At 43.4% G+C, this 22,866-nt stretch overlaps 1 protein-coding gene across 1 annotated transcript in view; it reads right to left on the bottom strand.

Annotated features, from left to right (window-relative positions):
* The window catches only part of GALNT1 (polypeptide N-acetylgalactosaminyltransferase 1), a 264,230-nt gene that overhangs the window by 52,426 nt on the left and 188,938 nt on the right, over nt 1-22,866 (bottom strand). The window contains exons 7-9 of the mRNA XM_077491924.1: nt 21,743-21,860; nt 21,403-21,583; nt 5-144 (exon numbers count right to left, since the gene is read on the bottom strand). Coding sequence (XP_077348050.1) covers nt 5-144; nt 21,403-21,583; nt 21,743-21,860 — 439 coding nt within the window. The remainder of the gene's footprint in view (nt 1-4; nt 145-21,402; nt 21,584-21,742; nt 21,861-22,866) is intronic.

Below are 22,866 nucleotides of genomic sequence, written 5' to 3'. Positions count from 1 at the left end.
TTACCTCTCCTAGAGAGTAATAATGGCGAGGTATCTGGGAATCAGGATAAACATTTTCCAAGTACCAAGAAAACGGCTTACACAGCAGTTTGTGTCTCAAGCCTACTCTTGAAGATATGTCCCCATAGTCCACTTTAGTAACCCCTGTAGAGATAATATCAGTATTAACTACAAAAAAAATTAGAGTTGTGATAATCTGCATTACCTCCTCCACTTAAGTTGCTTACTTACCTCCTATAGTATTTACAACCTGCCTGACAAAATTCTCTTCAGCTCTGGCCATGCTCCATAATCTTGAATGGGACCATATACCAAGAATCTCAAAATCAGGCATAGTCAGGACTAAGAATTGGGGGGGTGGAGCTGTACTTTAAATCTTAAAGCTTACCTTGTACTAAAATTCAAGGTTTGCTTATTAAACGCTGCACTCTCCCTCTATTAGAAATTGCAGCAGTAAACTAGTTAGTAGTGGTAAAAAAAAAGTTAGAATACAATTTTACATGGCTTATGTTTATGGTGCCAATATGAGAGTGATGTCACAATACTTTCCGGTGGGATCCCAAGAACACTAAAGACTAAAAGAAATCGGGGTACTCCGCATTCCCAGGATCCAGATGCAAGGATCATGACATGACTCTCACTCTATGGATGAGGGAATCCATCCCCACTGAGGTATTGTATTCTGACAGCACAGAGACTTCCCCACCATCAGAATACACAGATTAGCGTTGCAGGCTATAGTCGGAGGCGCTGATCAAGCAGGGAGAATCCGACAGGCTGGTTGTCCAGAAGTCGATTGGTAGATAAACTTCTGCACAACCAGCCCCTTATACATGGATCAAATTTTGACCAGACCATGTTGAACTGGCCGAATTTCAATCCGTGTATAGCCAGCTTTAAGCATTAATAAGACGGATGCCATAAAAGTCTGCAATAGTGTAGGATCCAGGATTTTTGATATAACCATGGAAATATACCCAACCACTGAAATATTCCATTTATGGTTCTGTTCAACAAAACAGCCACTTTAGCACCAGAGACCCAGAGTAAAGCAGAGTGTTTTGTCCCCCCTTTTGACATTACATCACAATGCGCGGAAAAATAAAAAAAAAAAAAAAATAAACAGATTACATAAACTGTTAGGTTAACATAAAATCAAATGCATTTTTGCAAATGCAATTGCCAAATTACTGAATCACACTGTATTCACGTACTTATTTGGCATTCAGTCACTGCATACAACTGTTATCCAGAGCACTTTTTAAAATGTTGTTGCAAGGGAAAGCAGGACACAACTAGATCAGCTCTGCTCTCTCACATGTGTGGTTTAAATACAGTTTTTTTATGCGGGCGCTGCTCAAATATGCGTTTGCTTCTGCGCGCAAGCTCAGCAGACAAGGAGTGTTAAAATGTTTGTTTTCTCTCATTTTACTTTTACACTGTTCTTTATAAAAAAATAAAATAAAAAAAGGGTCACTTTTATTCCTATTACAAGGAATGTAAACATCCCTTGTAATAGAAAAAAAAAAGCACAACAGGACCTCTTAAATATGAGATCTGGGGTCAAGAAGACCTCAGATCTCATATTTACACTAAAGTGCAATAATAATAAAAAATAAAATGTAGTTTTAAAAAAGAGCTATGAGCGGAAGTGAAGTTTTGACATCACTTCCGCCATGCAATGGTATGGAGCCAAGCAGGGGCCATCTTCCCCTCAGTCAGCTCCATACTACAGACCGAGAAGGATCAGATCGCCTCCGTCACTACAGGCGGTTCCGATAAGCGGCAGAGGGCAGCGGGTCCTCTCCTGCCTCTGATAAAAGTGATCTTGCAGTGAATCCGCCACAGAGACAACTTTTATCTGAAAGCCGACCACTCGCTGAAAAGGACACCAGGGTTATGGCAGCTAGCTGGTGCCATAACAACGACATTCCTCTTAAACAGCCGACGTATAACGACAGCGGGCGGTCGGCAAGTTGTTAAAAAGTTATAATTGGCAGAGCTACTATACAAAAAAAATGGGAAATTACAAGAGGAGTAACAATTATTTAAAGTTTGGGAAAATAATTATCTGACACGGCTATGAGCATTTAATAGCCAAAAAAGAGTAATACGTGTTGTATATGTTTTATATTCCATCAAATATAAAAACTATTTTTTTTTCTTTTTAATTGGTTGAACTTAATCGACTTGTGTCTTTTTTCCACCCGACTATGTAACTAAAATGTAAAAAATACATTTGTTGACTTTTCCAGCATAATTGGTGTAGTGGCTAGCACTCTTTCCTAGCAGTAAAAAGGGTCGCTGGTTCGAATCCCAACCATGACACTACCTGCCTGGAGTTTGCTTGTTCTCCCTGTGCCTACTTTGGTTTCCTCCGGTTTCCTCCCACCGTCCAAAAACATGCAGGTAGGTTGATTGGCTTCTGTCCAAAATTGGCCCTAGTATAGCAATGGGGACCTTGGATTGTGGGCTCCTTGAGGGTAGGGACCGTTGTGAGTGTGGAATGTACAGGGATAGGGACAATTGTAGACACTCATGTTGAACTGGTGCCTTTATTCAACCTTACTAACTGAAACTATGAATTGAAGAGCCAAACATTAGATCTTTATAAAACAGTGCTTACACACAAAAGGTAATATACTTGATTGTGATAAATGTATGAAGCAGCGCTAAAAAATGTAACTCAATATTGTGAAAACGCAAAAATGAATCAATATGACATTAAACTTAGTAGGTGAAAAAACATGTATAAAGAAATCACATCTAACATGTAAATAAGTGTCCATAAGAGCCCATTCACAAGGGCTAAAAAGGAAAAATATATGTGAAACAAGAAAGTCCAAGTTGATTCATAGATTGATTTGTGTACAATCAGCTAGCCCATGCATGGCTGGTCTCTGCTTAATTTACGTAATTTTAATCCATGTATGGCCGCTTAACCACTATGCAGTCCCTAAACATCTTTCCACGACCCTTTAAATTTTCCCTTCCCAGCTTCCTTTATCCTCCTCACCTGTACAAAGTGCCCGCTGTCATACCCACCACACTCCTCTCCTGTACATACTGCTGTCGTACCCTCCACGCTTCTCCTGTACCTACTGATCACTGTCGTAGCCTCCACACTCCTCTCCTATACATAGTGTCCCTTGTCATACCCCCCACAATCCTCTCCTATACATAGTGCCCCCTGTCATAGCCCCCACAATCCTCTCCTGTACATACTGCCCACTGTCATACAATTCTCTCCTGTACATACTGCCCCATAATAGCTTCCACACCCCTCACCTGTACATACTGCCAACTGTCTTTCTCTCCACACTCCTCTCCTGTACATACTGCCCCCATAATAGCCTACACCCATTCTCCTGTACATACTGCCCATCATACCCTCCACACTCCTCCTGTACATACTGCCAACTGGCATACCCTCCACGCCCCTCTCCTGTACATATTGCCCACAGTAATACCCCAGCACGCCTCTCCTGTACATACTTCCCACTGGCATACCCTCCACACTCCCCTGCTGTGCATACTGCCCACGGTCATACCCTGTACACTTATCTCTTGTACACAGTGCCCACTGTTATACCATCTATACTCCTCCCCTATGCCTCTTACTCACAAAAACAGCTCTTTAAAATTATATTGACTATCCTCAATGTTACCAGCTCTAGAATGGGCACACTTATTAGTTCAACTAAAGGAAATCTTCTCAGTCCTCATTTGTTCTGCCTATTTTTAGTACTCATTTAATTTTGTGATTACTACTGTGATGTATGAAGGAACATAGGGGATATCAGCTACTCTAAATATACCACTGGGGAAAAAAAAGTGTCCCTGAAAATATTTTTGAAATGTTGGTAAATATGCACCTGGTCACTGCCTAAGGACCACTGGGTCAGTAGGGGGACCCATGAGAGGCTCCTGAGATTCTGTGATATTAAAGCGGTAACAAACTACTTTTTAGAGTCCCGGAGGTAGGTTATAACATAGTGTACTAGTATGCACAGCATATTAGCACAAGAGGGTACACTTACCTGTCAGACTGAGCCCTCCAACACTGCTGTGATCAATCCAGCGGGTCCCGGGCGCTTCCATCTTTACCAGGTCTTCCTTCCAGGTTCTGTGCCTTCGGTCACTTGCCTTGGCCGGGCGCATTACTGTCACTCCCACGCATGCTCATGCGCATCCTCTATCTCATCCCCCCTCCTTTACCCCTCACCCCTCTCTCTCTCATCCTCCCTCTCTCCATTTAGTTACATTTTTTATAACAAAAGTTGCATATTTTTTATAAAAGGCCCTACCAAAATCCTCAGCACCAGGCCCATGATGTTCTTAATTGGGCCCTGTATATTGCATAACTGTCCAGCAGCCTGACATCAGTGACATTTTTGACTACTTCTCTATGCAAAATGCCTTTAGCTGCAAAATGTTTGTGAATACTTTGGATAAACTAACCGTGACAAATTCCCCTACAACATTTCAATGGTATTCAAACCAGGGCTTTGACCAGACTAGTCTGGATTTTGGAAACCTGTTTGTGCCAAATATGTGTTAGATCAAAGATAGTTATTTGACCCCATCAGTTCATAGTACATTACTCTAAAATTTGCCTATACAGTACGCTTAATGGTAAACTGTAGTCTTGCTCTGATGTTTTTTTTTTTTAGACAGTAAATGATTTTTCCTGACATACTTTTGATGCAGGTTAAATTGGTGCAATCTCTGATTGTCGGTACAGTGGATATAAAAGTCTACACACCCCTGTTAAAATGTTGGGTTTTTGTAATGCAAAAAAAGTCAAAATGATAAATCATTTCAGAACTTTTGTTCCACCTTTAATGTGACCTATAAACTGGACAACTCAGTTGAACAGCAAACATTTTTTAGGTGGGAGGGAATATATAAAAAAAAATATAGTTATGGTTGCACACCCTTAAACTAATACTTTTCTAGAGCACCTTTTGATTTCATTACAGCGCTGTCTTTTTGGGTACGAGTCTATCAGCATGGCATATCTTGACTTGGCAATATTTGCCCACTCTTCTTTGCAAAAACACTCCAAATCTGTCAGATTGCAAGGGCATCTCCTGTGCACAGCCCTCTTCAGAACATCCCAGATTCAGGTTTGGGCCATTCCAAAACTTTACATAGTTAGGTTGAAAAAAAAGACACAAGTCCAACTAGTTCAACCGTAAAAATAATAATAATAATAAATAAAAAATAAAAAAATATCACAGTTCCATATACCAAATCCTATACCCACAGTTGAGCCAGAGGAAGGCGAAAAACCCCAGCAAAGCACGGTCCAATTTGTTACAGCAGCGGAAAAGAAATCCTCCCCGACCCCCAAGAGGCAATCGGATTTTCCCTGGATCAACTTGACCTATACATGTTAGTACCCAGTTATATTGTGTGCATTTTGGCAAAGAATCTAGGCCTTTCTTAAAGCAATCCACTGAGATGGCCAGAACGACCTCTGAAGGGAGACTACTCCCCATTCACAGTGCCTTTTCCTCTGTGTTGACTGTAGAGTGAATAACTCAACACCAAGTTCACTATATAGACCCCTGATATATTTGTACATGTTGATCATATCCCCCCATAATCTCCTCTTCTCAAGAGGGAATAAATTCAGTTCCTCTAATCTTTCCTCATAGCTGAGCTCCTCCATGCTTATCAGTTTGGTTGCCCTTCTCTGCACTTTCTCCAGTTCCTTAATATCCTTTTTGGAGAACTGGTGCCCAAAACTGAACTGCATATTCCAGATGCGGTCTTACTAATGATTTGTATAGGGTCAAAAGGATATCGCTCGAGTCTATATCTCTCCTAATGCAAGAAAGGACTTTGTTCTTTTTAATCTTCTTCTGGTGAAGCCGTTCCTTTGTTGATTCGGATGTATGTTTGGGTCGTACCTCTTCATTGTTCAGCTTTCTAGCAGAAGCCTGAAGGTTTTGTGCCAATATTAACTGGTATTTGGCACTTTTCATAATTGCCTCTACCTCGACTAAGACCCCAGATTCAGCTGAAGAAAAACAGCCCAAAAAGCATGATGCTGCCATCACCATGCTTCACTGTGGTCATGGTGTTTTTGGTGATGTGCAGTGCTGTTTTTGCAGATATCCGTTTTGCAGTGCTGTTTTGTTTTGCAGATATCTCTTGGAATTATGGCTAAAAAGTTCAACCTTTGTTTCATCAAACCAGAACACATTTTCCCACATGCTTTTGGGAGATTTCAGATGTGTTTTTGTAAAATATAGCGGGGCATGGATGTTTTTCTTTGTAAGAAAAGCCTTCCGTCTTGCCACTCTACCCCAAGGACCAGACATATAAAGAATACGGGAGATTGTGGTCACGTGTACCACACAGCCAATACCTGCTAAATATTCCTGCAGCTCCATTAATGTTGCTGTAGGACTCTTGGCAGCCTTCCTGACCAGTTTTCTTCTCGTTTTTTCATTAATTTTGGAGGGAATTTTGTCTTCACAGTGTTCCACTGTATATTTAATGCCTTAGGCCCCTTTCGCACTGGGGCGGGAGGTGCGTCGGGGGTAAAGCACAACTATTTTTAGCAGCACTTTACAGTCAGATTTGCGGCACTATTCGGCCGTTAGCAGGGCGGTTTTACACTCTGCTAGCGGCTGAGAAAGGGTTAAAAACCACTGCAAAGCGTCTCTCCAGAGGCACTTTGCCGGTGGTATTGCCGTGCTGCCCCAATGAATTCAATGGGCAGGAGCTGTGTATACACCGCTCCAAAGACGCTGCTAGCAGGACTTTTTTTTACCATCCTGCTAGCGCACCGTTCCAGTGTTAAAGCCCTCATGGCTTTCACATTGGAGACAAAGCATCGGCTGTTTCAGGGCGCTTTGCAGGAGCTATTTTTAGCGCCTGCAAAGTGCCCCGGTGTGAAAAGAGCCTTAGAAATTATTTTGTACCCTTCTCCTGACTGATGCCTTTTAACAAAGATACCTCTGATGCTTTGGAAGCTCTCTGCGGACCATGGCTTTTACTGTAGGATGCGACTAAGAAAATGTCAGGAAAAACCTACTAGAACCCCTCAAAAAAAGATTTCAGTTTGTTTTTCAATTAAGTTGTACAGTTTATAGGTCACATTAACGGTGGAAAAAGTTCTGAAATTATATATCTGCCTCATTTTTTTTACATCACAGAAACCTGACACTGACAGGGGTGTGTAGACTTTTTAAATCTATTGCACGTGTATGTGAATGCCAATTATTGCAAATTACCTGCAAATCCAACAAATGCATTTTAGGATTTTGGAGACTTCTTTTAGTGTCAAATGGACATCTCTTGGGCTGAATTTACTGGGTCAGCTTGTCCTAGACAAATTAGCAGTCATAAAAATCTGGGCCATTTATAGATTATCTTACTAACAGTGGAATGATTGATTTCAAATCGATTGGCAATCTTGTTTAATCCCTCACCAGGCTCATGGGCCTCCAAATTATTTTTCTGAGGGTCTTGGAGCTCTTTTGATCTTGGCATAATGACAACACACACACACCATCTCGAATTTTCTGAGATTTAACTAAGAGAGGTCTTCCTGACTATTCTGTATGGGGTTTCTAATCATTAGCACCTAATTTAGAGCATCTGATTCTAATTTCATAGATTTGAAGTAGTTGTAAATGTACTTACTCTCCTACCGTGACAATATGTATTTTATTGCAAGATTATGAGAAGAAATACACCATGTCCATTATATGTAACCTGTTTAATTATATTACATCAGTAGGCACTGTTTGAATGGAGAAACAATGCTTGTTCAAATGTGTTAAAAACAGTCAATATTCATGGGGTGCATTTACTTTTTCACGCAACTTTATTTTGCCATTTTTAACCACTTGGCGCCCAAGCTACCTCATTTGACGTTGTGGGCTTTGTGGTGGTATATCTGAATGATGCCTGAGGTTACAGACGTCATTCAGATATTGCCATTTTCAGCCGACGATTCTCTGCACCATAAGAACGTTCTTACGGGTGGCGGGAGGGGACGCCCCCCCACCCGCTGCTTCTACCAACTCACCGCTTCCATCGGTGATTCGGTCACAGGATCCGTCGGCCTCTGCATTCAAATTAACGGCGCCACTTTGGCTTCCCAGCCAGGATCTTTTTTTTTTTTTTTTTGGATTTTAGGCTTCCCAGCCTTGAGGTGAGATGTGGGGGTCTTATTGACCCCAAATATCACTGTAAATACGTCCGATCATGCCATATTCCTATTACAAGAGATGTTTACATTCCTTGTAATAGGAATAAAAGTAATCAATTTTTTTTTAAAGTGTCAAACTAAAACAATAAAAATAAAATTAACAATAAGGGGGCGTGGTTTGACCTCGGTGGAAGATGGCAGCATAACTTCTCAGCTCCTGCCGACTGAGAGAAACATCAGCCTTTAACGGAGGATTTATACCCGTGTTCCACTGTACAAATCATGGGAACTTCATCCCGAAGCTCCTCGGCATCCCGCTCGATGTCTCCTAGGGAAAATACTGGCCGCCTGAGCCAAAACATACCTGATATGTTCCGGAGCCAAGCTGGCAATATGGCGGCGCCACGAGGTGCGGCACAAGCTACGGGCCTCTCACACCACGCTCGCCGGCGGACCCCCCCCGGCTGAAGATGACATTGTTCTCACTCCCCAACAACAACCTAGCCTACAGGACCTCCGTTCTGTGGCCACCGACATCAAAGAAACCCTTACGGCGGCCCTCACTGCTGCAATCTCGGACCTGCGAGTGGATATCCAAGCTATCTCGGGCAGAGTGCAGGAAGTGGAAAACGTTTTGGAGACCCATTCTACAGTGATGCGACGTTCCTGTCAGACTATTGATATTCATACCCTGCAATTGAGAGATCTTAATCGCCACATCGAGGACTTGGATAACCGTGGAAGGCGCCACAACCTCCGTATCCGCGATTTGCCCGAATCCATAGAAGCGGAACACCTGCTATTAGAGGTAACGACCCTATTCAACAATCTATTAAACAGACCTGTCGCCACCCCGATCGGTATAGAGCGGATCCACCGCGCTCTACGCCCCAGGGGGAAGGAAACAGATCCCCCAAGGGATGTTGTATGCTGTATAATCGATTACCAGCTGAAAGAAGCCATCCTAAGAAAAGCCCGGGAGACGGAACCCCTGCTGTACAATGGTGCAAACATTCACCTCTTCCAGGACCTGTCGAACATTACGCTGCAACGACGAAGAGAACTGCGCCCAATTCTGGAAGTTCTACGGGCCAAGGGAATACCCTATCGCTGGAAGTTTCCCTTCGGACTATCTGCCTCGGCACACGGTCGGTCTGCTCTACTTCGTGTCCCAGAGGATCTTCGTCACTTCTGCGAAACCTTGGAAATTCCAATGACGGCGGTACCCGATTGGTATGCGGACTTCAGACCGACCATACTCAGAAGAGCCGTTCCACGTGATGACACCATGGACACTCAAGATTCCCGCTTTCGGAGGAGACGCTCCCCTTCGGATCCACAAGCTCAACCCTTGGCTTCGGGTCAAACACACGGACCCAGCCCAACGAAAGCACCGCAGTCCAGGAGAGCCCGTAGGGATCGTTGAAGTTCTGCTTTAATCCAACCGAACGGACAGTTAAGTTGCGGGTCAGGTTGCTGTTTTCAAATCCCTTCGGATGTCGATTGGACCCTGATTATATCCTCTAACTTTCGTATCTTTTTCTGGTGTCCCCCTTATCTTTTATTTTTTATTTTTGTGTTGTTGCTGGTTGTTTTCTTCCCTCTAGGTTATTTGAGATTCTTACCTGGTCGCTCCATTGGCTCGCCCGGTCCGCATCATCTAACGAACGGTTTGAAAAAGGACACTTAATAGGCCCCCCCATTTTTATATATTTTTTTCTTCTTTTCCCATCTGCCTCGACCACCTATTCCCATTTTTGGCCTCCTCCCTTATAATGTATGTGTTTTTTTTTTCTAATGTACTCTCTCTCCAGTCGGCCAGCTTAGACCGGTTATTGTTATTGTTGTTATTGTTCTAAATTGTTCTAACTTTTTAGCATATCTCCATTGTCTCAAACCGACCCCCACGCAGTGGTCCGATAGTTTTTACCTTTTCACAGCTGTCCCTGCTTCTAGTTTTCCACTGCATCGCTTTTGGTAAATATTTATTTCTTGTTTTATTTTTGGAATTAGTTTCACGGTCTCCTCAGATTAGCAAGCTGGTTCTTGCTAATTTCCAATTTTTCCCCCCAGATCTAACCTACGCATCAGCACAAGTAGGGTTTTCTTACTCTTTTTTTTTTTTTGTCCATTATCATTCGTTTCACCCCCCACCTTTCCCTCCCTTGCCTCCCCCTTTCCTTACCCTAGAGATATACCTTATAAGTTATACCTTCTTACTCTCTCTGCTCTTGCGGGGGACCACTCATAGGCCCTGGGCCTGAAGGCCGCTCGGCTCGCTCTCTTCTCTTCCCTTTTATCCTTACTCCAGTGTACCAATTGACTTAAGCTTGGAAATAGCCGCATTTCTTTTCTTCCCTCACTAATCAATACCATGTCAAAACCCCACAGTCGGCCCAATAACGGGCTTTTAACTTTAATATCCCTAAATGTTAGAGGTCTCAACATACCAGAGAAACGTTTGCAAGTCTTACTTGAATTACATAGATACAAAGCTGATATTGCTTTCCTCCAGGAGACGCATTTTAAGACGGGTTCCGCTCCGAAATTCTCAAACTTCCGCTTCCCTACCTCTTTGCATGCCACTAATCACTATGCCAAGACCAAGGGAGTCTCCATTTTAATTGCAAAACATTGCCCATTCCAAATTCAGGACACTTGTGTGGATGAAGATGCTCGCTACCTTTTTGTTAAAGGCATGCTCTACGGCAAACCTATCACCCTAGCCAATATATATATGCACCTAACCATGGCCAGGTCCCGTTTTTTAATGCGGCTCTTAGGGAACTTATCACATTTCAGGAGGGTATGCTAATTCTTGGAGGGGACTTTAATGTCCTCCTAAATCCTTCTCTTGACACTTCAAATGGTGCGTCCTCCATACCGTATAGAGCACTTAGGTCGATCAAGGACAGATTACACGACCTAGCGTTACACGACTCCTGGAGACTGTTAAATCCCAATGTTAAGGACTATACGTACTATTCAACCCCATGTAATAAGTATTCTAGATTGGACCATATCTTCATTTCACAAGATGATCTTCCATCCCTACATTCTGCTTCCATCCTCCCCATGTATTTATCTGATCACAACCCAGTTTCTCTGACCATAGATATCGCACAGGCCCCCACCAGATCCTCTATTTGGAGGCTTGACCCGTCTTTACTCACAGACGAAACTATTACGGCCACCATATCTAATCGATTAACTTTATTTTTTCAAGAAAACGCTTCTCCAGACATGTCCCCATTGATGCTTTGGGAAGCCCATAAGTGCACAATACGAGGAGATCTGATTGCTATCTCGGCCAGACGGAAAAAGGAAAGGAAGGCACTCATTTCTAAATTGTCCCAACGCATACAGCTTTTGGAAAGAGCACTCAGGCTTTAGCAACACTCCCAGCTTTGCTCCACGCCCGGAAAGAGCTTTTAGAGGCCCTAAATAGGCAAATACGTCGAAATTATTCCCTCGCGCAAAAAACCTTTTATGAATATGGAAATAAGGCTGGAAAAATTCTGGCAAGAGCCCTCAAACGGAAGAAAGCCGCTATGACCATACATTCAATCACTGATCCCCAAGGACGGAAATTGACGGCTAGTGACCACATAGCGCAACAATTTGTGACATATTACTCCCAGTTATATAACCTGCGTTCTGCTGATCCTCCCACTAGTGACAGTTCCCGGCTTCAGATGATCAATGACTTTCTTTCCACCTACAGCCCCGACCCTTTGTCGGATTCGGATGCAGCCGACTTGGAAAGACCCTTGTCACCCTCAGAATTGGATATGGTGCTTAAGCAACTGAAACCTGGGAAAAGCCCGGGCCCAGATGGGTTAACGTCAGGATATTATAAGACGTTCATTGATCCTCTCAAGCCGCATTTTCTGTCCCCCTTTAATTCCTTAGTGTTCGGCGATACCCCTCCTAGAGACTTGTTGACGGCTCACATAGCCGTGATCCCTAAACCAAATAAGGACGCATCGCTTGTGATGAATTATAGACCAATATCCCTACTAAATGTTGATCTCAAGATCTTCGCAAAGATATTAGCCAACCGTCTCTTGCCTCTCCTGCCCAACCTGGTTTCTTTAGACCAGGTTAGTTTTGTACTGGGCAGAGAGGCAAGAGACAATACGCTCAAAGCTATCAACATTCACCACTGGCTATCGTCCTCCCGTCAACGAGGTTTCTTCCTTTCCCTTGACGCGGAGAAGGCGTTTGACAGGGTGGCCTGGGACTATATGTCAGCAGTTCTCAAGCGGATAGGACTACGGGATCGCATGCTTCATTTTATCTTAGCTTTGTACTCGTCCCCAACAGCTAGAGTCCGAGTTAATGGCCACCTGTCGGACGCCTTCTCCGTGTCAAATGGAACTCGCCAGGGGTGCCCCCTCTCCCCCTTGATTTTCATGTTAACCCTGGAACCATTGCTTAATCGGCTACGGGCTAACCCTGACATCAAGGGAGTTACAATATCTGATTCTATTTACAAGTTAGCCGCTTTTGCGGATGACATTCTCCTATTTTTGACAGATCCTCATATATCCCTACCTAATGTACCGTATATACTCGAGTATAGGCCGACCCGAGTATAAGCCGAGGCCCCCAATTTACCCCCAAAAAACTGGGAAACCTATTGACTCGTGTATAAGCCGAGGGTGAGATATGCCTGTCCATCCCTGTGTGTGTGTCCATCCATCCATCCATCCATCCCTGTGTGTGTGTGTGTGTCCATCCATCCATCCATCCCTGTGTGTGTGTGTGTCCATCCATCCATCCATCCCTGTGTGTGTGTGTGTGTGTCCATCCATCCATCCATCCCTGTGTGTGTGTCCGTCCATCCATCCATCCCTGTGTGTGTGTCCATCCATGTGTGTGTGTGTGTGTGTGTGTGTGTGTGTGTGAGGCCTTGTGTCCCCAGCCTCCGTCCGGTCCCGTCCCGTCCCGAGCCGAGCCTCCGTCCGGTCCGGTCCCGTCCCGTCCCGAGCCGAGCCTCCGTCCGGTCCGGTCCCGTCCCGTCCCGAGACTCCGTCCGGTCCCGTCCCGTCCCGAGCCGAGCCTCCGTCCGGTCCCGTCCCAGGATCACCGCTCTTCGTCGGCGCCCATTTTCCTGTTCAAATGCCGCGCCTCCCTGTCTGTGATAGGCGGAACACAATTTCCCAGCAGTCTGTGTTCCGCCTATCACGGCCATCCTTTCATCCTCGTCCGTAGTACGAGGATGAGCGGATGTCCGTGATAGGCGGAACACAGGCTGCTGGGAAATTCAGTGTTCCGCCTATCACAGGCGAAGGCGGAGCCGGAGGCGCGGCTTTTGAATTAGAATAGAATGGCCGCTGTCTGTCTGCTCGACACGCTGATCGAGCAGGCAGACAGCGATGACTCGAGTATAAGCCGAGGGGGGCACTTTCAGCCTCAAAAAAGAGGCTGAAAATCTCGGCTTATACTCGAGTATATACGGTACTTGCGGATTTCGCTACTTTTAACACCCTATCTAATCTTCAAATTAATTTATCCAAATCAGAAGCCCTAAATGTATCTTTAGACCCTGAGACGCTCACATTATGCAAAGCCAATTCCCCCTTTAGATGGGTTAAAGACGCCATCACTTATTTAGGAATCAAGCTCCCTACTCACCTATCTAACCTATATGCGCTTAATTATATCCCTCTCATTCGAAACATTCAAAAAGATCTTAATGACTGGTCGTCCGGTATGTTTTCGTGGTTTGGAAGGGCTGCTGTCCTTAAAATGAATATCCTCCCGCGCTTGCTATATATTTTTCAAACTATTCCCATCAATATACCCCAGACTTTTTTTTACCTCATATAGAACGGCCATACGTCGATTCATATGGGGCTCTCAACGTCCCAGACTTAGTCTTGATAGGCTGGCCCTTCCCAAAATAGCAGGCGGTATAGGCTTACCAGACGTGACTAAGTACCACTGGGCATGCCAGTTGACTCGTCTTATTGACTGGAATGTCCATATTCACTCGAAAGCTTGGGTTAATATAGAACAAAAATTGACTAGACTGCCGATAAGTTCATTGCCATGGTTGGCTTCAGAACACATACCTAGTTCATGTACACATCATCCACTAATCGGTTGCACCCTTCAAATGTTCCGGAAGGCCTGTAAGGGGCACCGTATTTCCTCGTTAAATGGTCCCCTAACCCCAATTAGACAGAATCCGGAATTCCCTGCGGGCATGTCAACCTCTTTTTTGTCGGAATTTTGGCCCCATGATGAGATGCAGGCAAGACACTTCTTTTCTGCGGGGTCGTTTTTAGATCGGGCTGATATCCCCTCACGGAATGTTGATCGCGCTTGCCCTATGTGGACTTATTTCCAATTGCGACACTTCTTAAATGATCCCCATAAGCGCAGTGACTTCTCTAGACAACCCACCTTGTTTGAAAATTTATGCATGCAAACAGAACAAAGACACTTAATTTCTAATATTTACCCAATGTTGTTTTCGACCCATGATCCTAAATCTAATGTGGCCGTTCGAAGCTGGGAAAGAGATCTAGCCCTTAATCTTTCCCCAGACGAGTGGGAAAATATCTACACGTTGATTCATAAAGGTTCTATTAATGTGTCAACCCAAGAGAATGGCTTTAAGATCTTCTCAAAATGGTATAAAACTCCGACCAAATTGAACAAGATCTCCCCGAATATCTCTTCCAAATGCTGGCGTTGCTCGCAAGATACAGGCTCCATGCTACACATATGGTGGTCCTGCCCCAAACTCCAACCCTTCTGGCAAACTGTACACCGTCTGACTTCCAAGATCACGACTTACCAGTTAGATTACACTCCTGGGCAAATGTTATTACATCACTCTTCGATCCCCTTTAATCATTATCATCGTTCATTAGCTCTCCACCTAATCAATGCGGCCAAGATGTGTATTCCCACATTTTGGAACTCCACGAAAGTACCAACAATTGCGGATTGGTTCAACCGCATTTCTAGAATTGCGGAAATGGAAGATCTCATACACCAAGCTAAAGACACAGCGTCTAAATTCACGAAGATATGGTCCTGCTGGAACCACTTTAAGTTATCTGATGAATATAAACTTCTACTTTCACAATGAGAGAATGCATCCCCAGCTTTCGAAAGCTTAGGATAAATGCGGTATAGCCCCCCCTACCACCCTCAGGCTGGCTCTGAGGGCAGCTGTCATCCCTTAGAAGTGAAACCATATCTGACGTGTATGTGTGTAAGCAGGGAATTTACTTTCTAGCCTGGGTACCCCCTCTGTATGCATCACTCTTGGATCTCTCCATGTCCCTTCTCTTCCCGCTCCCCTCCATCTCCCCTGTTTTGTTGTTGGTTGTTTTTTCTTTTTTTTCTCTTTCGTCTTTGTTTTGTTTTTTCTGCTGTTTAGCTATATGTGTATTCTCGGGTAGCAATCACAGGGGGGTCGCTAGGGGTCCGTGACCGCACCCCCACACCTCTCCCGGCATAGTAATACGGCATAATTGCTACCAATTAAATCCCCAAGCTCCTGGGCATTAAAGTTTCCAGTCACCTTTATGCTTGACATATGATGATCCATTGTTAAGTTTGTTACGCATGCCTTAGCACGTACTTTTCCTGTTTTGTTTTGTTCTATCAACACGCATTGTTCAAATTTTCCTTGTGTCGGTTCTTGATCTAGAGGAGCTTTTAGGTATACGGGGCAGTTTGTTCATGACCCTTGTCTCCTCTAAAAGGTATTTGCCTTAACTTGTAGACATGTGTTTTGTTTCTTTCAATGTTCCCTGGTTATTAATCGAATGTGACATCACTGTGATATACTGCTCTGATGTGCTGAACTGTAAGTTTTATGCAACTTTTACAATAAAACTTTTCTTAGAAAAAAAAATAAAAAATTAACAATAATAAAAAAAAAAATGTAAAGCGCCCCTGTCCCCGTGAGCTCGTACGCAGAAGCGAGCACATACGTAAGTCCCACCCACATGTGTTCAAACCACACGTGAGGTATCGCCGTGAACGTTACAGTGAGAGTAATAATTCTAGCCCTAGACCTCCTCTGTAACCCAAAACATGTTGCCAGTAAAAAAAAAAATTAAAGCGTCGCCTATGGGGACTTTTAAATACCAACGTTTGGCTCCATTCCACGAGTGTGTGCAATTTTGAAGCGTGACATGTTGGGTATCTATTTACTCGGCGTATCTTCCTCTTTCACATTATGCAAAAAAATTGGGCTAACCTTTTTTTGAAAAAAAAATTTCGAAAAATTGCTGCGCAAATACCGTGCGAGATAAAAAGTTGCAACGACCGCCATTGTATTCTCTAGGGTCTTTGCTAAAAAAACATATATAATGTTTGGGGGTTCTATGTAATTTTCTAGCAAAAAAATTATGAATTTTACATGTAGGAGAGAAAAAGTCAAAATTGGCCTGGATGCGAAGTGGTTAAACATGCAGCAGGATAGCATTAAGTGTCAATCTTTTTTTTTTTTTTTTTGTGGGAACATGGAGAAATTGTTTGATACATGAATAGTTTAACAAAATATTTTTACCTTACTTGATAAAGTTTATTTAAATTTTTGTGAAAACACTGAACCACTTTGTTTGCCATTGTGACAAAATGCATTTTGGAATATATAAAAACATGTGAAATTAGATTGACTAACTTGGAAGAAGGTAACCACAGCTGACAGACAAATGGGCTGCATGAGTAGTTTGCGACATCTGAAAAACCCATTAAGAGACGTCAGCTAAGTTATAGAGAGCTACCTGAAATTACACTTAAAAAATAATTCCCTCCTTTTCCTAACTTATCTATCATTTCTCTGGAATTTGCTGTCATATTCGATTAGTTTTACAGCGGATTTCCAAATGGCTTGTGTGCATTTTTAACCACTTTCAGACCGGACCATTTTGCTGGTCAATGACCAGAGGTCTTTTTACAATTTGGCACTGCGCTGCTTTAACTGGTAATTGCGCGGTCATGCAATGTTGTACCCAAACAAAATTTGCGTCCTTTTTTTCCCACAAATAGAGCTTTCTTTTAAAGGTATTTGACTGACTCTGCGATTTTTATTTTTTGCGATATAAACGTAAAAAGACCGCAAATTTTGAAAAAAAATGATATTTTCTACTTTTTGTTATTAGAAAAATCCAATAAACTCAATTTTAGTCATACATTTAGGCCAAAATGTATTCAGCCACATGTCTTTGGTAAAAAAAAAAAAAGTCAATAACTGTATATTTATTGGTTTGCGCAAAAGTTGTCACATCTACAAACTAAGGTACGTTTTCTGGAATTTACGCAGCTTTTAGTTTATGACTGCCTATCTCATTTCTTGAGGTGCTAAAATGGCAGGGCAGTACAAAACCCCCCCAAATGACCCCATTTTGGAAAGTAGATACCCTAAGGAAATTGATAAGAGGCATGTTGAGCCCATTGAATATTTTATTTTTTTGCCTCAAGCGATTGAATAATGACAAAAAAAAATATATATATTTTTTTTTTTTACACAAAGTTGTCACTAAATTATATATTGCTCACACATGCTATGGGCATATGTGAAATGACACCCCAAAATACATTCTGCTGCTTCTCCTGAGTATGGGGATACCACATGTGGTCGACTTTTTGGAAGCCTAGCCGCGTACGGGGCCCCGAAAGCCAAGCACCGCCTTCAGGATTTCTAAGGGCATACATTTGTAATTTCACTCCTCACTACCTATCACAGTTTTGAAGGCCATAAAATGCCAAGATGGCACAAAACCCCCACAAATGACCCCATTTTAGAAAGTAGACACCCCAAGCTATTTGCTGAGAGGCATGTTGAGTCCATGGAATATTTTATATTTGTCACAAGTTGCGGGAAAATTACAAACTTATTTTTTTTTATTTTTTTTTCACAAAGTTGTCACTAAATGATATATTGCTCACACATGCTATGGGCATATGTGAAATGACACCCCAAAATAAGTTCTGCTGCTTCTCCTGAGTACGGGGATACCACATATGTGGGACTTTTTGGGAGCCTAGCCGCGTACGGGGCCCCGAAAACCAAGCACCGCCTTCAGGCTTTCTAAGGGCGTAAATTTTTGACTTCACTCCTCACTACCTATTACAGTTTTGAAGGCCATAAAATGCCAAGATGGCACAACCCCCCCCCCCCCCCCCCAAATGACCCCATTTTGGAAAGTAGACACCCCTAAATTTAGGGGTACACTAGTGAGACTCACAGGTAAAAAAGCACCTAGGCTGTCAGCGACTGTATCAAAACGCTACAAGAAAAACTGTTAGCGATCGCAGGGATCAGGCCTGACTCTGCAAACGCTGCAGTTATGTGTGTTGTGTTTTGTAAGTGACCGTGATCGATCGATACTGCACTTGGGTGGGCTGGTCTGGGCTTGGCGGAGGGGCTAAACGCAGGTGCTAGCAGGTATCTGGGCTGATCCCGCTAACAATGCGTTTTGGGAAACCTAAACTGCTGGCGACGCTAATATAGATCTGATCAGATACTATATTACTAAGGGAGGTGTATGCTTTGTGCGTGGGTGTTAGCGGTACTGGCACTAACCTGACGCTGCCTGGGGCGACGCAGACCTTATCTGACCCTCAAACTTATATCACCCGCCGGGTGATCAGGAGGTTAAAGAGGAAGTAAACCCTAATGGGTTTACTTCCTCTTTTTTTTCCCTGCAAAGGTAAAGCATAATGGACTACTATGCATCGCATAGTAGCTCATTATGTGTCACTTACCTGACACAGGAGCCAGCGAAGTCGCCGCTGTCCCCTGTAGTCCGCCGCATCCATGTTGCTTGTGGCGTCTCGCAGCTCCGACGAATCACAGCGGCGCAACCGCGATGACGTCACTCCCGCGCATGCGCACGGGAGTCGCGTCTCGCAGCTCCGCCGCTGCCATACGGCGAAGCCGCGATGACGTCACTCCCGCGCATGCGCACGGGAGTCGACAAATTTGGCAAATCCATTCTTGGATTTGCCGCATTTAGTGCGCCTGCGCGCCGCTGTCTACGGCGCATGCGCCGTAGACAGCGGTGCCCATTTTGGGGCAAATATCTCCTAAACCATATAAGTTTAGGAGATATTGCTTGGACCTACAGGTAAGCCTTAATCTAGGCTTACCTATAGGTCCAAGTTGTTTGGAAGGGTTTACTTCCTCTTTAAACCTTTATTAGGTAATAAATGGCGGGTGCCCTGAAACTATAAAAAAATAACTAACCAACCAGCGTCACCTGTAACAGTTATATGGTGATCACTGGTGAAAGGGTTAACTAGGGGGCAATCAGGGGGCTTTATGCGGTAGTATATGGGGGTCCCTGGCGCTATAAAAAGCTGCGGCGAACCTAAACACCTACCTGCCTAACTAGCGTCACCTGTGACACTAATACAGCGATCAGAAAAATGATCGCTTATTAGGCTGGGTTCACACTGGAGCGATGCAGGAACGCCACGAATCCGCGGCGGGTTCCCGCATCGCATGCCTCCCGGCAGCAGTTCACACTGCCCTATGCGAACTGCTGGGAGTGTCACAGAAATGTTAATGACACCCCCAGATCAGTTCGCATATCGCAGTTCGATCTGCAAACTCGGATCGCATGGTGTGAACACCCATGCGATCCGATTCTGCTGCGGACCAAAAAAAGGGTCCCGTGCGAATTTGCGGCGGGTGCGACGCAAATTCAGCCATACTATCTGTGCCATTACATCACTTCCTCTGCCTGTGTTTACATTACAGGAGAGGAAGTGATGTCACGCCTCACTTCCATTCGTCAGGAGCGATCGCGAGGGGGTGGCCATGAACGAATGGCTGCCCCCTCATCCCGGATCGCTCCTGAATGGATACCGACCGCCGCTGAAACCGGGGGGGGGGGGGGGGGGCCCGATCGGGCCCCCCTCCCGCGGGAAGGCAGGGACGTACAGGTACGCCCATATGCCTGCCCGTGCCATTCTTTCGACGTATATCGTCGTGCGGTGGTCGGCAAGTGGTTAAAGGAAGCACTTTAGAGGTGATCTATCATAATAAAAAAAATGGGAGCCAATACTTCTGTTGATTCATTTTTAAAGTTACACAGTCCGAGGGCTGTCTTCTACACGAAGTAATGTTTTTTTTGTTTTTTGTTTTGATATTGGAATGCCCTAGTGTCTGTCCAAGAAGATATTCAAAGGTATACGTAGGCATTTTAAGTGCCTACCTTTAAGTTTCTAGTGTAGAAAAGTTATACAGACAGCTATAATTTTTCTCTTTCAGAAGAGGCTACAATGTTTCTCTTACAGCAAAACAGAGTTAACTAAGAACTAAGATTATTTTATGACTAAGGCCTAATGCATGAAATAGCAATTAAAGCGGTAGTAAACTCCACTGTACAATACCTTTTGTATCATTCCGCCATGAAAATAACCCCCCTCGTTTCCATCTTACTGTTTTCCTGCATATTTTTGTTTATTATCCTCTCTTACGAAGCCAGCGCCATTGTTACTGCTGTCTTCTGTCTTCTGCCTTTTTCAAGTCTAACACTTGAACCCTTACTTGCTGTAATCGCCACAATCCCACACATGTGACCAAACAGCAGACTGCAGCCGGCAAATACATTCTTTCCCCTCCGCATATCACTGGATCTGTCCTGCTGTTTACACCCCCATGTGACGTGGCAAGTCACATAGGGTACATCAGAAAGCTGTACACAGGGCTGTACTCTCAGAGTTTGGGAAGACAATTTCAATAATTGTTATCACCCTCAATTTATCACTCATGATAGTTTTACATTCATGATCGTTTGGCTTCATAGAACAGCTCCATTTCCCTTTCTTTGATTTTAAAGAGTCATTAAGCTTTCAATTACCTGCAACCTTACATTAGATCAGTGGGCAGCCTAGTCCAGGAAAAGCAGTCTACACTGAGCAGCACTTTGGTCTTCGTCTTACCCAGAGAGGCCATGCTGCAATCTACGCGTGCAGCCTATACTCCGTAAGTACTAATGAAAAAAACCATACCTACAAGCTAGATTGACGTACAAGGGGTATAATTATTATGGGGGGTGTGGATCAGTTAGGTTTAGGCTATTTGAGTATGGCTACCTTGGACAATTGTTCGCAACTGCAGTGTAGATTACAACAGAAAATTTCCAGCCAGATCATAGACAGTAACTGTATAATCGCAATATTTAAACACTTTTGGGACAAGTCAGGTTCACTTTAAATGAAATAACACATTAAATGAGTTTTACCAGGTGAAATTATATAAAAGAAGTTCTTGAATTCATCCATCCACACTTCTGCCAGTCTTCGGTTGTTTTTGTTGATGATTTGCCCTGTTCCACCTGGAAAAGTGTATGGGGTCGCTTTTCGAAAAACATGACCAACATGAGAACAAGTGACGATTTCAAGCGTACCTCCACACTGCCATATCTATAACAAAAAATTGAAATGCAACCTTTAATAACTTGTCATTTTTTAATGTTATCTAAATTCAGACAGTATCTACAGCATGGAAATTAAGAGAATAGTGTACACCATTGCATATATTATACATAATTTGGTAGCCGTTCTATGCTTGGTTAGACTTACCCGAAAGGATATTTCTAAATTTTCCCCACCCCATATGTCCATTCCAGCATCATATGTTCCTATCTCCTGAAAATAATCTCTGTCGATTGAGAAAAGGCCTCCTGCCATAGTAGGGGTCCTAGAAAAGCAAAAGCAGAAACATGCAACAGAACAGTCCATCCATGGTTCAAAACATTCACATATTAGACAAAGAATGCATCACATGCAAGATGGATGGTTACATGCTGCCTATGTATCTGTAAATGGAGGTTCTTAACATGAGTTTTTTTTTGTTTTACTTAAGCCACAGCTATTGGTCTAGCTTTTAAAAAAAAAATGTTTTAGCTCAAAATAGTACATACAGTATTACACTTAGTAAGTTATAGAAAAGTAGATTTGGCAACAAAAAAAGCAAAGGTATGGGGCAAAGCAATATGTCACCCATGTATCATCAGCAAACAAAGGGGTAATGGAAAAAATGTTACAACTTAAATCTGCATTGATAACTGATAGCATTCAAATATACAAATATCACTTTGCTTAGAAACTACTGAAAAAGGTGACAGAATTGCTGAATGCATAAAACAATACCACAAGTGTGATATCCATTAACTCAACATCTGCAGGACAAGATAGAGACATATGGGCAAGTGGATGGAACCACACATGGCACGCAGTAAAGGAGACTAGGCAAAAAAAATAAAAAAAAATTATTAAATTGCATCGTTTAACCCTTTCGCTGCCACTGATCTAACTATCACATGGAGGCAGTGTCAGCATGTACATGCTATAGCAGGCAGGAATCTTAACATTTTTACTCCTGGCTGCTCATTTTCCAGACCAGTGGTGGTCAATATGTAGTAAATATATGGGGCCTGAAGTGTAGCTCCTGACACATTCAAAGGGTTGAATATCTTAGTTTATATAAATTTGTTAGGTACATTTGATCACAAAGTACTCATCTGAAGTAGATATTAGGGGATTTTTGTACACATCAAAGGTCTCAGCCTCACACCGTGAAGCTGTAGAAGAAACCGATGATGACCCTATAGACAAAGGTCCCATAATCTAGGTTACCGGTATTGGGTCCTTTTGGGGCCACTTCTAGCAACAATGGAATATGGAACTGAGGACACTAGTTGCAG

This window comes from Lithobates pipiens, unplaced genomic scaffold, assembly GCF_037356315.1.
Source record: "Lithobates pipiens isolate NorthernLeopardFrog02 unplaced genomic scaffold, aLitPip1_a1.2 Scaffold_19, whole genome shotgun sequence".
NCBI classification, from domain to species: Eukaryota; Metazoa; Chordata; class Amphibia; order Anura; family Ranidae; genus Lithobates; species Lithobates pipiens.
This window is presented reverse-complemented; position numbering and strand designations above follow the sequence as displayed.